The following is a 16,578-nucleotide window of genomic DNA, read 5'->3' on the forward strand; positions in this document are numbered from 1 at the left end:
TTTTAAGGCTGATAATAACGAAAAGTTCGTTGCAATGATATCTGAAATTAATATGGCACAAGATGATAATACATGGTGGATTGATACCGGAGCAACCAAACATGTGTGCAAAGACAAGCATGTTCACAAAGTTCACACAATGTGAAAATGACAATGTCTTGTACATGGGAAATTCTTCCACCGCAACAATTAAAGGCAAAGGGTCTGTTGAACTACAATTCACTTCTGGAAAGGTTTTAACCTTAAATGATGTATATTATGTACCAGAAGTTAGGAAAAATTTAGTGTCTGGAAGTCTGTTGAATAAGTTTGGTTTCAAACTTGTTTTTGAGGCAGATAAGTTTATTTTGTCTAAGGGAGGAATTTTTGTGGGAAAAGGGTATATGTATGAAAGCATGTTCAAACTTAATATTATTAAGAAGAATAAAAATACTATTTCTGCTTATATGGTTGAATCATTTTGTTTGTGGCATTATAGATTAGGTCATTTGAATTATAGAAAATTGAATGACATGTATAAATTAGATTTAATTCCTGTTTTTAATAATAATATTGAAAAATGCAATACTTGTATGTTGACTAAAATTACAAGAAATCCTTTCCCTAAGGTTAAAAGGAAAACAAAATTGCTTGATTTGATACATATTGATTTATGTGACTTGCATAATACTCCTACATTAGGTGGAAAGAAATATTTTGTTACTTTTATTGATGATTGTTCTAGATATTGTTATGTATATTTATTGCATTCAAAAGATGAAGCGCTTGATAAATTTAAAGTTTATAAATCTGAAGTTGAACTTCAGTATGAATCATTTATCAAGTGCTTAAGATCGGATAGAGGTGGAGAATACTATAATCCAAGTTATTTTGAACTCACTGGAATTGTCCATCAAGTTTCAGCCCCTTACACACCACAACAAAATGGTGTAGCTGAAAGGAAAAATAGAGTCTTGATTGAAATGGTAAATTCAATGTTATCATATTCAGGTCTTGGACAAGGTTTTTGGGGAGAAGCTGTTCTAACAGCTTGTCATATATTGAATAGAGTTCCTAATAAGGAAACTAAAATAACCCCCTATGAACAATGGAAGAAAAGGAAACCAAACCTTAATTATTTGAAGGCTTGGGGTTGTAGAGCTATTGTAAAAGTTCCAACACCTAAACGTAAAAAGTTAGGTGAAAGAGGAATTGAATGCATATTTATAGGTTATGCACATAATAGCAAGGCATATAGGTTCATAGTAATTGAACCAAATGATTCAATTTCAATTAATACGGTTATTGAATCAAGAGATGCTATTTTTGATGAAAATAGATTTAATTCTATATCAAGATAATTACAACCACAACAATTGATTCATTCTTCAAATGAGAATGAGATTCCATTGAAACAAATTGATAATAATGATGAATCTTGTCAAGAATTAAGAAGAAGTAAGAGGATTAAAAAGGTCAAAGATTTTGGACCAGATTTCATTATGTTTCTTGTAGAAGGAAAAGGTGAAAGTATATGCAATAAGATACCTTATTGTTATAATACCGAATCTTATCCTATTACATTTGAAGAAGCAGTGAAATCTCAAGACTCTGCTTTTTGGAAAGAAGCAATAAATGATGAAATGGATTCAATAATGGGAAATCAAACTTGGATCTTAGTTGATCTTCCACCAGGTTCCAAACCAATAGGTTGTAAATGGATCTTCAAAAAGAAAATGAAGGTCGATGGAACCATTGATAAATTTAAAGCAAGGTTGGTAGCAAAAGGTTTTACACAAAGACAAGGTATTGATTACTTTGATACCTATGCTCCAGTAGCAAGAATTGCTACAATTAGACTATTAATATCACTTACCTCTATATATAATTTGGTTGTTCACCAAATGGATGTTAAAACTGCATTTTTAAATGGTGAATTGGAAGAGGAAGTGTACATGGAGCAACCGGAAGGATTTGTTGTTCCAGACAAGAGCATAAGGTATGTAAGCTTGTTAAATCTTTATATGGGCTTAAACAAGCACCAAAACAATGGCACCAAAAGTTTGACAAGGTTGTTTTAGCTAATGGCTATAAAATAAATGAATCCGATAAGTGCATATATAGTAAATTTGATAATGGAAAGGGTGTTATAATTTGCTTATATGTAGATGACATGCTCATTTTTGGCACGGATTTGGAACAAATAGAAAACACAAAGAAATTCTTGTCAAACAACTTTGCTATGAAGGATATGGGTGTAGCAGATGTTATTCTTGGGATTAAAATAACCCGAGATGAAAGCACTATAGCTTTATCACAATCACATTACATTGAAAATGTGCTTAAAAAGTTTGATCTTTTCAACTGTATACCAGCATCTACACCCATGGATCCTCAATTAAAATTAGTATCTAATGCTGGTAGGAAAATTGATCAATTGAAATATGCAAGTCTAATTGGTTGTCTTATGTACATAATGACTTGTACAAGACCAGATATTGCATATGCTGTTGGAAAATTGAGTAGATACACAAGTAATCCAAGTAGTTTGCATTGGCAAGCTTTAAATAGAGTACTTAGGTACTTAAAGAAAACTATTAACAATGGATTGTGTTATAATGGATATCCTCCAGTTTTAGAAGGGTATTCGGATGCTAGTTGGATTACAAGTTTGGAAGATCATGCATCTACTAGTGGGTGGATCTTCATTCTTGGTGGAGGAGTCATTTCTTGGGGTTCCAAGAAACAAACATGTATTACTGATTCCACCATGGCAGCAGAATTTATTGCATTAGCCGCTGCATCTAAAGAAGCAGAATGGTTAAGAAATTTGCTTTATGATGTACCTTTATGGCTTAAGCCAATTTCACCTATTTCTATCCGTTGTGATAGTAAAGCTACTCTAGCAAAGGCATATAGCCAAGTATATAATGGAAAGTCTAGACACATTGGATTAAAACATAGTTATGTCCGACAATTAATCTCTGATGGAGTGATTACTATTAATTATGTGAGGTCAAGTGAAAATTTGGCAGATCCTTTGACAAAAAGTCTTGCTAGAGATGCAGTAAAAAGGACCTCAAAAGGGATGGGACTCAAGCCTATTAATTAGAGTCACCCATGATGGAAACTCGACTCAACGCTTGGTATAACGTCAAGTCTTGAGTTCAATGAGACAAAGTACATCATTAGTATGTGACTGTTAGCACTATAAATAAATCCATCCTAAGATTAAAGTGCTAGGTACCCGTAATGATAAGGGAAGGATGAGTAATGTACTCTTAATGGACCCATAACATAAATATGTTAGAGTGTTATAATTACGGGAACACTTTTGATGGGATCTACCTATGTGAGTGGAAGTGTGGCCGCTTCTAGGAGCTTAAGGGCTTGGCTCTGACAGCACTCATGAAAAGAGGACATAGACACATGGCTATAATAGTGTCCCTAGATACTATGCATTGACTGATGTTGAAATCATTGTGTGAGATGTGTTCAGTTAATCAAATGGAATAGTTGGTTCAAAGCTTAGTCTACCATACAATTTTGATTAACTTTAACATGTTTTCACTAAGTGAAGGTTCAATCGTAAGACACCTTTATTTATGCAAATTGATTTCCAAGAATATCAAAATCTAAATATTTTGAAAATGGGGGGAGATTGTTGGAATATTTTCAAATATTTATAGTATCCCAATAACTATAAATGAATGAGTGTAATTAATCAAAAGATAAAACTTTTGGTCATTGGTCAAAAGTTATATCATTTGATTTTTTAAAAAAGAATTATAACTATTCAAAAAATATTATTTGAATAGTTACAAAATTAAATGAATAATTATTATTATTTATTTATTCATAAAGACACCTATTGAAAGATGTCTCTATGAAGAGACATGAAAATTCCTATAAATAGGAATGAGATTTCATTTGGAAATCATATCAACAAATTCTAATATTATTTCTTCTCTTCCTTCATTTTCTAATATTATTAGATTATTCTATAAAGTATTACTGTAGAAATCCTTTGTAGAAATTGAGTTTTTGTTACACATTACTCAGTGCATAGTGGACTATTCTCGTCAGTGCAAAACTCAAATAGTCATTGGCTTCATTGTATCCTCGAGGTTAATTTGCTTGGAACTCATTTGCACACTGAAGATAAGTGGGGGCGAATATAACCTTAAAGATAGTGGCTTGATACACGCCTTGGAGCCTTGTCCTATTTCTTTTTTTTCTTTTCGAGTTCCGATCGTGTGTTCGAGATTTTCCTTACCGGAGTTTTGTAATAACATCATTATCATTTGCAATCCTACCATTTTTTTGCCAATTAGATACGGAAACAACTTTTTAGCCATCGACAACCCTGTAAGGCTTTCACTTGATCATGTTTCAACTTTTCAATAGTGAATCATAGTTTTTTCTGTGTGTGTGTGGGCAAGCATGCATTTGGGGCCCTGGATGGCTGATACTTTGGCTGTTTACTACTACTTTGATTGATTGTGAAACCAACATGAATGTTTTTTTTTGTTTGGCACAAAAGAATACGAAGAAGGCTGACCTGACGCTTGCAGTCATTGCTTCTAGACTAATAATCAGGATGATGCTGTGGATTCTCACTGCTTTGGGACAAAATGTTCAAGGCAGAAGATTAAAAGAGTTCGAATGCCGGTTCGAGGACACAAAGCTCGCTGCAATTACAACATGGTAGATGCCTAGATATATTTACTTTTTAAGAAAAATAAACTCCCAAGTCTTAGTGAAGATAGAATGGAAATGCCTTATAAGCAGCAGAAGAAATATATTATCATCTAAATGCCAAATGAATAATTTGACATAAAAGTTACCTCAACCTTACATTATTCCAAAATATTTGATGATATACAAGACCAAAATCGAAGACAGATATAAAGGACTTGGACAAAATGTAAGCTCAACACAATAATTAGCTTGTAATGATACTGGCGAGAACATCGGTCTTACCTCTTGCATAAATTGTGTAAACTAAGCGGATAGCATCAAGCCATCCGTCTAGAGATTCCCACGAGTCAGCAACCTGAAAGGAAGAACAGACAATACTCACTAAAGTTGGATTGCTATTCGTATATTGCTAAATAGCATGGTTGTCAAGTTTTCTGAAAGTGTGAAAGATATCGTTCCTTTAATAAAAGCATGATACTTACCAGAAAATTGGACCATGGGTAGTATCAATGCAGAGGCCTGCACCTGGTGGTAGAGTCAGATCAGCACATGATGATACAGACACAATATCTGGAATCTCAACTTTGATAGCTGAGTTTTCTTCATTTGTTACTTCTGCAATTGTGCCAGAGAGGCTTCGAGAAACTTGTTTCTGCTCGGCTTTGATGACCTGCTCAATTGGAAAACAGAAGAGGACATAGAGGAAGAAAATGAAAGTCACGAGGATAAACCAACATAAACCAGTAGTATACTGAACCGACTCTGCATAGCAGTTTACATTGATTTTGCCTTGCATGCATAACATCCTGGAATTTATTATGATAGTGATCTACAACAAATATATTTTTTCTCATACTCTATGATTCATTCCGTTTGAGTTCAGACATTAAATATCAAAATTTGCTTGAAGAAATGAATCCCTTGTTCCAGGAAAAAAGAGAAAATTGAACTTGATATTTATTTGCAATAGACAACGAAAAACCAATCAGCTGTTTACCTGTTGAAGTGCTTCATGATTCAAAAAGAACTCTGTTCTCTTCCAATCCCGATGCGGAGCAATTGCATTTCCTACTGGTGGTGCAGTCATATTTCCCTCTTTGAGATGGGGTAAAGGTAGCTGTCAAAAATATTGTCAGAAAATAATAGAAAATATAGTGAACCGATAATTGGCAGTTTAAAACAGCACTGATGCGCTGACAGAAAGAAATATGAAATGCATGGATTACACTAAAATATATTACTTCAATAATAATCTTAAAAAATCCAGGAAAATGCTAATTAACCAGGAAACAGAGCAAGATATTGTTCTCATTGCCAATAGACTCAACAATGCTTACGGAATATTCAATCAATTTAGAAGAGAATAAACCTCAAATATAAAGTTCAAAGATCAATACTGACCATTGAACGAACAAGCTTCAAGGCACTGCTGTAAACCTGTAAAGTTTAAAACGTCAAATAAAAAGATATCCACAAACTAAGAAGTCAAATTGCATAACCCTGAAACTTTAAATTAAGGAGAAAAAGAGGTATATCATTATCTTTCTTGTAAATTTATGCCGAAAGTTTTCATTTGCCAATAATTATGCCACCTATATAGCCTAAAAGTGATATTAAATCTAACCAAAACTTTGTGGTCCAAAATAGAACCAGATCCGATCTTATGTCTTCAAGTTCTCTTTTAGAAATAGATGAACTGATCTAAAAATCAAGAAAAAATATAACCAGACCCGATCTACCATCTAGCAAGAAAATAGCAAGAACCAGACCCGATCTAGAAATCAAATCAGTGAAAATTAACAGAAAAAATACCTGTTGATGACAAATGGTGGTCGGAAACTGAGCACGTTTGGATCGGTAATCTAGACGGATACGGAGAAGAGTGAACCAAGGAAATGAAAGAAAACTGCGATAATTGAAGAGAGAACCGAGAAAATGAAGGAATGAAGGACTTCTTAGGGGGTTAGTGGAAAATCGATAAACAGAAGCAATGTTTTCTACCGGAAATGAATGAAGGAATGAAGGAGGCGATAGAGAGGAGTTTCCGAAAAATGTCTTACGGAAATTGAAAGGGTAAGACATTTTCCCTAAAATGTAAGCCAATTTCCCGTGCTTTGGATTTCATTTTCCAAATGGAAAATGTTTTCCGCCAATCAAACGCTGGAAAAGGCAGAAATGATTTTCGGGAAAATCAATTCCGCCAATCAAACAGACCCTTAGCTTGAAGTTAGGTGTGGATTATAAAGTAACGAAGTCAACGCAATCTTTGTACGCAGGAGAATGTTGGAAAACGTCAAGTGGTTGTAAATGGCGTGTCTGAGCCGCGTTAATGCAGCGGACACAGATGTGGATGATAAGGAAACTAGAAGGTCCACACACATGCACGTCTGCTCGTATGTCGCAAGACCATAGAAAGTTAGACGCAAAAACTATCTGCAACTGCATCATCCCTTTGGTGAAAGAGTCACCCACCATTCAAGTGTCGGTCCTTATTGCAGATATGCAAGCTCGATTCAAGTACAAAGTGTCGTACCGAAAGGCATGGTGGGCAAAGCAAATGGCGATGCAAGAGTTGTATGGTGACTGGGATGTGTCATACAACGAGCTTCAAGGGTGGATAGTTGGAATGCATGAGTATGTGCCGGGGACAGTCACTGATTTGCAAACACCTGCCATTTAAAAAATAATAATTCAAATAAGTAATACTACACGACAAATTAAATTTACATACACAATAAAATACAATCATTCTACAATATTAATACAAAAAATATAAATTATTACTCGATAATATAAAAATAAAAACGTTCGAAAAAATTATTACACGAAAATATGACAGTATATAATTCAACTCCATTAAAATATGACAGTATATAATTCAACCCTGAAATTTTGTTGTACACTACGGAAAACTCCATACACTATCCGATCCAAAAAAACTCATTTCCTGATATACTACAAAGCACTATCATTTTTATGCCTCTCTCAAAATTTTTCTCATTTTATTTACACTATCATAACCCAAACCGCTCAATATATATAGGCCACCACCAAAATTTTTTTTTTTTACTTTTTTCATATATTGATACCTGATACTGACACGAAAAAAAGTAAAAAAAATTTACTGTACTGGGTGCCGACCATTGATAGGCTAGCACCCAAAAAAATATTTTTTTTACTTTTTTCGTATACTAATTCCTGAAACTAACACGAAAAAAAGTAAAAAATTTTTACTGTACTGGGTGCCGGCCATTGACAGGCCAACACCCAAATTTTTTTTTTACTTTTTTCGTATACTGATACCTGATACTGATACGAAAAAAAGTAAAAGAAAATTGTACTGTATTGGGTGCCGGCCATTAATAGGCCAGCACCAAAAAAAATATTTTTTTTACTTTTTTTCGTATTGGGTGCCGGCCATTGACAGGCCAGCACCCAAAAAAATTTTTTTTACCCTGCTGTACTGGGTGCCGGCCATTGACAGGCCAGCACCCAAATTTTTTTTTTCCTTTTTCGTATATCAATATTATACAATTTAAAAAAAATACACGGGTTCCGGTCATTGACAGGCCAAAACCCAAAAAATTATTTTTTTTAAGTCTGACACAATTATCAGGCAATCATTGGTGCAAAATACGAGTGGGTTCCGGCCATTGACAGGCCACAACCCAATTTTACTGTTCATTTCAGGTTATTTTGGTGATTGTTTTTAAACCTGGGTTATTTTTGTAAATATAATATTTTTTTGGATTATTTTAGTAAAAGGGCCCAAAATATCAAAATATTACCTATTATTATTCGTAGCTGGTACATTAAAATTGGTTGCGGTAAAACTGTAACTCTCGTTGCTGGAATGAGTATTCTCTTTAAGTTGATTATAGTATTGCTGCTGGAGGAGTTGTGGCTATACAGCGGTGGCGGCGACTGTGATGGTTGCCGATGGTTTGATTTTCGAGTGCCTAACTTTACGACAACGATCGCCAACGGGGACGTTTCGAAGTACGCCACCTTTCGTCCAGTAACGACAGCAACTCTTACTGAAATAACGTGGCCGAGAGAGGTTGTAGCTGTTGTAGTAACAGAATTTTGTATTGAGAGAGTCGCAACGAGGATACTCGAGTGCTTGGTGGTGCTGCGGCTGTAACCTGCCGTAACCGACTCCTCCGCCGCCGCTGAATATATGGCCACCTCCGATCGAGTGGGTGTCTTGCATTGCTCACAACTTTCGCTCCAAAAAAAATGAAAACTCAATTTGTTGAATAAAGCACAGAAGAATTTGAGCTATTGTCTTTACAAATATTGTTTTGCATATATCTTCGAGAAATAAAACGGTATACAATTACCAAATTAACCCTCTTTCGTAAACGAAATTACATGTACGTGCTTAGGGTCGTGGCTTAATTTTTAACAACTTAGATTCAAGCTAAATAAATCATGTCAAATCATATTTAGTTGATTTATGTTTCTAAATAAACTCTTTTTATAAATATTTTAAATAAAAATTATTTGATTCATTATAATAATGTAAAATTAAATTAATTCATTTAATAATTAAAGTATGTCGATTAAGTCTTAATTCAAGTGGTATCAATATTGTTTAAAGGTTGAGAGAAGTTATTGGTAATTTTAGGTACTGTATAAAAAAATTAAAGCAACTACTTTCACTACTACTAAATTAGCGTATATATATATTAGGGCATGAAATCTAAAATTTAATCAGCATTTCTTCACTTATATATATACAATGTTATTTGAATTGAATTGAATGAATCAAACTAGTGAATTTAAAAATCAACCAATATCTATTTGTTCGTGTTCGTTAAAAATATCAAAATTTTGTATATGTTCATGTTCATTTGTTTAAGTTAAACGAAATGTTCGCGAATATATTTATAAACATACACAAACAATAAACAAACATATATCTTATTGTTTTAGATATAAATATTAATAATTATTGTAATCCCAAAAAAAATTACTACAGTAAAAAAGTAAGATAATATTCTTGATATAGTAAAATAAGGAAATAAAGTGATAAAAATGGTAATTTTGAGTTATGTCAACATTGAGAAGTATATTATGACATATTAATTCAAGAAAGGATTAAATTGCAAAAGTGAGAAAAGTTTTGTGGCCCAAGAGTAAATACTCAAAATTTAAGGGGTTAAAGTGTAAATATGAAAAGTTGAAGGACCAATAGTGCAAATATTTTAAGGGTAGAATAATCTAGAAACCAAGGAAAATGGATGAACTAGGATCAAATTGAAAAGGTGAAGAATTTTGAGGGACTAAATCGTAATTTTACCAAATTAAGTGATGACTCAAGGATGGAATTTTAAAAGAACATAAAGGGAAAAATGGTCAATTAGAAGAGAGAGAAATCTATAAGGCAATGATGATGTTGGTGATATTTTATGTTGACACCATTTTTTGGTTGAAAAACGGGGTCGACTTGGGTTTTGAAAAATGAAAACGAAAATGGGAGTCGCCACCAATCCTTTTTTTATGAGGTGTGATCGGATCACCTTGAAAAGTGGTTGTTTTTAATAAACGATTTAATTTTATTAAAACAACGATTTTGGTCCACGAAATTCAGAAAAACGGGTTCGGGAGTCGGTTACGCACGAGGAAGGATTAGCACCCTCGATACGCCCAAAATTGGTACCTAGTTGATTACTTAATGTTTTAGTGTCGAAAAACTGAAAACTTTAAAGAAATTTAAAATACGATCCTAAAAAAAACTCGAATAGCATAGATTAAAATTCAAGAGGATATTTGGCAATTTGGTTAAACGAGAAATCGAAACCCAGCACCTTAGGGCACGTTCCTCAAATTTCCAAACGCAAAACATTGCCTTATTTTGAATTTTTTGAAAGGATATTTAGCTATTTGGTTGAATGAGAAAAATCGACACCCAGCACCTTAGGGTATGTTTTCTCGAATTTCCAAACGCAAAACATTGTCATATTTTGAAATTTTTGAAAAGGATATTAAGCTATTTGGTTGAACGAGAAAAATCGACACCCAGCACCTTAGGGCACGTTCCTCGAATTTCCAAACGCAAAATATTGCCTTATTTTGAAATTTTTGAAAAGGATATTAAGCTATTTGGTTGAACGAGAAAAATCGACACCCAACACCTTAGGGCATGTTTTCTCGAATTTCCAAACGCTAAATATTGTCTCAATTAGAAATATTTTCTTTTTTTTTAAAATATGATATTTATATGCATAATGGGATAATAGACATGATAATGCGAATAAAAAAATGAGCAAAAACGAATAATAAAATAAATCAATCATGCATATACCATAGCAAATAAATAAATAAATAAACTAAAGCATAAAAATGGGCATATAAATAAATACATAAATGAACATAAAAATAAAGGAAAATACATGAAAATTATAAAATATGAAAAATATGTATGTACATAAAGGGGACTATATATATGTATATACATAAAATTATGAAAATATGAAAAATATATATAAGTATATATTTTAAAATTACTATATAAAATATATATATATAAGTAAGCATATTCATACATATATACGTATGTAAATTAAAATATGTATATGTATATAGATATATACAAGAATCGTGGAAGGTATACAAAGATATGTATTTATATTTACAAGAATAAAATAATAAAAACGTATATAGGTATATATATTCATATATATAACAAAACGTATGTATATAAGCTATAAAAAACGTTTATAACGGTATATATATATAATAAGATACAAAGATATAAATAAATAGCTATAATAGTAATAATAATAGGGCAAATATATTTAAATTTAAATAAGTAAATATAAAATAAAAATATAACAATAATAATATAAAACTTATGATATAATAGTAGTAATCGTAAAAATATACATATATATAAAATAAGTATAATAATAATAACGATAATAATAATAATAATAGGACTAAATTAAAACGGAAACGAAATCTCAGGGCCGAAATCAAAAATAAAACAGAGTAAGGGATCAAAGTGTATCTCGCGCTGAAAGAAAGGGGACCAAAATGGTAAATACCCCAAAGCCCCAAAACGCAGCGTTGAAACGGATCGTATTGAAACAAAAATGAAATTTTTGTGGCCAAATTGAAAAATAAAAGAAAATAGTGAGAAGGACCAAATTGCGGCACGCTGCAAAGTCGAGGGACTGCGCGCGCAATTATACCCTTTAAAGAAAACACGCAGATCCTGATATGCGGGTCGGGTCGCGCGCGGGTCTCCCCCACCAAAACGGCGCCGTTTCAAAGGGGTTATTTAAAACCCAAATTTTCTCAAAAAAAAAAACATTTCAACAGCCATTTTAAAAAAAAATAAAAAAGGGAACCCCCTTTTCTCTCCAAAAAGGTCCGGCCATGTAGGGTTCCTTGGCCCTTGTTGCGCCGCCGCTCGGCTCGCCGCCCTGCCACCGCCTCGACGGCTGATGAAACGCCAAATCGACGCGGAAAACCCCGTCCCGGTGAGCTCCTCTCTCCTTCTTTATTTTTTTTTATTTTATTTTCGTTTAAGAAATAAAAAAAAAGGAAAATAGAAACAACAAAAAAAAGAAAAAGAAAATGGATTGAAATCGAAAAAACGAGAAATCACCTTCAAGCTTGACTTTTATTACTGTTGATATTATATGTTTTTTATACAAAAACGAAAGAAGAAAAAAAGAAAAAAAAGTCCCCAAAATTACAATCTATTCGGCTTTTATAGCCGATCATTTCTGTTTGTTTCTGCTGCTATTTCTCTTGTTTGTTTGCAGGTAACCGGCGGCGCAAGTGGTGTGGTCGACGTGATGTTGGCGGTGGCGACGTGACGTTGGCGGCGGCGGCGGCAGGCCAAAAGTCAATAGGTGCGGCGCTAGGGTTTTAGACCTTCTGAAACCCTAGTTTTGGCTATTAGCTTGCCGGGCTAAGATACTGGGCCTCGGGTTTGGGCCTGGTTGGGCTTGTTTTTTGGGTTAGTTGTGTAATCGGGTCTGTTTGTAATTGTAATAGGTTTTGGGTTTGTTTGGGTCAAGGGTTTGTTGGGCCCGGGCATGAAAAATTGGGTTAGTTTAATTGGTTTGGGCTTGTAATGGACTGTATTTTAACTTATTTTGGTTTTATTTATTTTTGGTTTAATTGGGCCGGGCAAATTTGGGCTTCTACATTTTAGATTAATTAATTAAATAAATATTAGTTTATTAATATTTTAATTTGATTTTTAAATGATATTTTATTATTTTATTATTAATTTATTTAGTATACATATATGTGGAAAGAAAGATGAAAAGCAACCAACCCATCATCTTCCATGCATCCAACGTGAGGAGAATAGAGAAAGAATGAATGTTTTGCTTTCTTTACAATTTGGTCATTCCTCTAAAAACTTACCATTTTCACCTAGAAATCAAAAGAATTTTCATATTCATCAAGAGAGAAATATAACAAGGAGACTATAGGGAGCTAGAATATCAAGTTGGATTCAAGAAATTGAAGCTAGAGGAGAGAGAAAATCAAGTTAAAGTTTGAAATCAATACAACAAGGTAAGAACATTGAGATTTCAATATATTTTTAAGTTTGATATTATTGAAATAGCATGGAAAAGATGTTATAGTAGAATTTTATTTTATAAAGTCTTATGTTCTTGATATATTAGTGAAGAGAAATAAGTGAAAGTGATGGGAAATATTATAGAGAAAGGGAATAAGGAAGTTATAAACTTAGTAATTAACATTTTGCACTAAAACAGTTTTGGACAGCAGCAGTAGGTTAAACTTGAAAAATCACCATAAATTTTGGAAACAAAATTAGAGAATGAAAAAAATATGGAATTAAATCTTACTGAGTCTAGTTTCTCATAAAAGAAATGGTGTAAGTAATGGAACTGTAAATCATGAGATATAATAGATTTTGTGAGACAAGGTCAGAATGATTTTGGGTTCCCCTGTTCTGACTTTGGAAAATCATAAAAAAATTGTACAAAAATAATTATGGGTTATAATTTATATGTTTAAAATCCTTAAAGAGTCTATTTTCAATATAAATAAACAGGGATGTCATCCAAATTTTGTACAAGAAGATAATTAAGTTTTAGTGAAGAAGGTCGGAACTGTCAGACATTAGAATAGAGGTGACTTTAAAGAATAAACTGTACTCATTAGCTAAACCAAAAATTATGGAAATTTTATGGTAAGAATATATGTGAGTCTAGTTTCAGAGAAAATTAACGTATCTCAATTTGGAGTTCTGTAGCTCAAGATATAAATAATTAAGTGACTATGACTCAAGTGGACAACTTTGAATGAATATATAAATAAATGGTGAAATTATAGATAATGTTATATATAAGCATGTTATATACATTAAGGATGTGGAATGGAGAGGAGGAGGAGGAAAATATATGATTATTCAACTAGCATGAGTTTTCATTAAAAATGACCAATTTACATGTTTTAGGTTGAGGGACTAAATTGAACAAATGTGAAACTTTAAGGGTAAATTTGTAAAAATGTCAAAAAGTGACCAAATTGCATGAAATAAAATTTTTTATTATTTAAATTATTAAATTTAATGAAATATTATTTTAGATCAAGATTGAGTGGAAATTCGAGAAAAATAAAAAATTTTCAAAATGTCCTTGAATTTTGCTATTTCTGCAATTTAGCCTGGTAAGTTCGTATGAACTATATTTTGTATAATTTTAATAGAAGTGAATGGTATTTGGTAATGAATATTATATATATGTTTTTATTATTATTGGAATTGAATTATTATTGGTAATAGGTATAATTATGAGATGCTTTGAAATGATTATCGAAAGCTCGATTAGGTTGGAAGCTTGTTGGAGATATATCACATTATCCATTGGTTCTGTTGGTAATTTTGGATGATTTGATTCTGGTTATAATGACTTTTATAAGTTAAATTGGTTGATGTTAGCTCATAAATGTTTTGATTTTGATTGGTTATAAATATGAATGCTTGATGAAATGAAATATCTGAAAATTAATTTGTAAACTCCGGTAATGCTCTATAACCCTATTCTGGAGAAGTATACTAGTTAGGGTGTTACAATTATATTATAAATAAAATAAGCACACAAATAATAATTTTATGGGTAAATTACAAATCAATTAGAAGTATTTTTTCTTGTCATCCAACTATTCAATTGTCTTTTTTGGTCACAAATTGGTTAACATAAAAATCTAAACATTCAAAACTCAAAAATCCAAGATAATTAGGTGATCAAAAAAATAAAATTATATAGTTGAGTGATCATTTTGAAACTTTGCATAATTGGATGGTAGAAAATGAAATTTATTAATGGTTGGATGACTATTAGTGTAGTTTACTTTAATTTTATTAATATATAATAATCGAACAAATCACGTTTGGTTCATTTAAGAAACGAGACTTAAAGTTTTGATCATATTTGTTTATTTAATTTGATAATCGACAATTTTTTTTAAGCTAGAAGAAAAATATATGTTACTTAAATTAAGGGCCAATTTTTGACGTTGATAAGTATCTGAATAGTAAATAATTGTTTTAAGGATTTCTACTAATAAAATTACTTGTTTAGAATCATTATTCATTATCACTGAATTACTACCACATAGAGCATTGCTTAAGAATGAAAACTATTGAAAAATAATAATTAGATAAAATATTTGAAAAAAATCTTATCCTCCGAGTTAAGCCAAGTCCCTCAAAGAATATAATATATATATGTTGAAATTACATTCCTCTCATCGAAATCAATCTTTGTAGCCACTATTAAATGCTATATTTTACAATAGAATAAAAAAATATGTTGAAAAGTACTTATACCAAGAGTCCTCTTTGTTTTTTGGGTTAAAATATCTATTAGTTTTTTTACTCTCGGAAATTTAAAATTTAATTTCTTTATTTTTTAGATTTTAAAATTCAGGCTTAATTATTAATATTGTTAAATTTATTGGTGTGATATTTTAAAATTAATAGTATTAAAAGTTGAATTTGAATTTTTAAAATCTGAAAAGTGAATAAATTAAATTATTGAAAACAAAAATACATAGATTAAATTCTAAATTTTTAAAAGGTATAAGTACTTATAGCATATTTTAACTGTCAACCCTATAAACTAAAATCCCACCATTTTCTATCATATTTTCATTAATGTCTTCCAACAAGAAAAAGCTATTGAAATCCCTTTTAACAGCCAATGCAAGATGTGGGTGTAAAAAACCCTGTGATGTTCATGAACCAAAACTCAAGCCTTCACCACCCCCGCTGTCATCACCATCACCATCATCAAATTTCAACATGGATACAATACCATCATCATCATCGTCATCCAATGTTATGGTAAACCTTAAAATCATGGGCAGCATTGCGGTGGTGAAGGATTCCCATGATCCGTACTTAGATTTTCGACACTCCATGCTGCAAATGATCAAGGAAAAGCATATCTACTCCGCCGATGAACTACATGAGCTTCTTCAATGTTTTTTGAGCTGAATTCACCATGGTGTTATCTTCGAAGCTTTCATGGGGATCTGGTATCGGAAATTATGTGAATACGTTTAATTATTTCTCACGTCCAAAAAACTGCATGGCGGTTGATCATAAACTCATAAATAATATGTAAGTTTTTTTTCCCCTTGTATTTATAACTATAGTTATTGACCATCTATAATAATGGTTAATTTTAGGATAAATCAATGTTCGGTGCCTGAACTTGATAATATTTTTCAACATGATCCTTAAAACTTTTTTTCTACGAATTTGACAGCTTTTTTTTTAAAATTTGATCCATAAACTTATTAGATTCGGTTAAGGCATAATGATGTGGCAATTTTGATACTGTAACATGTCATCACTTGAAAGTTTTAATACATATAATCTATATAATTAAA

General features: G+C 31.9%; 2 protein-coding genes across 3 annotated transcripts; one reads left to right on the plus strand and one right to left on the minus strand.

Annotated features, from left to right (window-relative positions):
* Positions 1–4,747: 4,747 nt before the first annotated feature.
* LOC107950008 (protein HLB1-like) lies at positions 4,748–6,336 on the minus strand. Of its 2 annotated transcripts, XM_016884783.2 has the most exons (4): positions 6,082–6,336; positions 5,678–5,797; positions 5,163–5,350; positions 4,748–5,035 (listed from the first exon to the last, which is right to left on the minus strand). In XM_016884783.2, exons 1-4 carry the CDS (start codon positions 6,082–6,084, stop codon positions 5,011–5,013), a joined length of 336 nt encoding a protein of 111 aa, XP_016740272.2. In that variant the 5' UTR covers positions 6,085–6,336; the 3' UTR covers positions 4,748–5,010. The 2 variants fall into 2 exon arrangements, with proteins under 2 accessions (XP_016740272.2, XP_040965562.1); XM_041109628.1 differs by lacking the exons at positions 5,678–5,797; positions 6,082–6,336 and having other exon boundaries at positions 5,163–5,529.
* Positions 6,337–15,838: 9,502 nt separating this feature from the next.
* Positions 15,839–16,180, plus strand: LOC107949927 (transcription repressor OFP6-like). The gene has a single exon (XM_016884711.1). It carries the CDS (start codon positions 15,839–15,841, stop codon positions 16,178–16,180), a length of 342 nt encoding a protein of 113 aa, XP_016740200.1.
* Positions 16,181–16,578: the final 398 nt, after the last annotated feature.

This window comes from Gossypium hirsutum, chromosome D13 (genome assembly GCF_007990345.1).
Source record: "Gossypium hirsutum isolate 1008001.06 chromosome D13, Gossypium_hirsutum_v2.1, whole genome shotgun sequence".
NCBI lineage: Eukaryota > Viridiplantae > Streptophyta > Magnoliopsida > Malvales > Malvaceae > Gossypium > Gossypium hirsutum.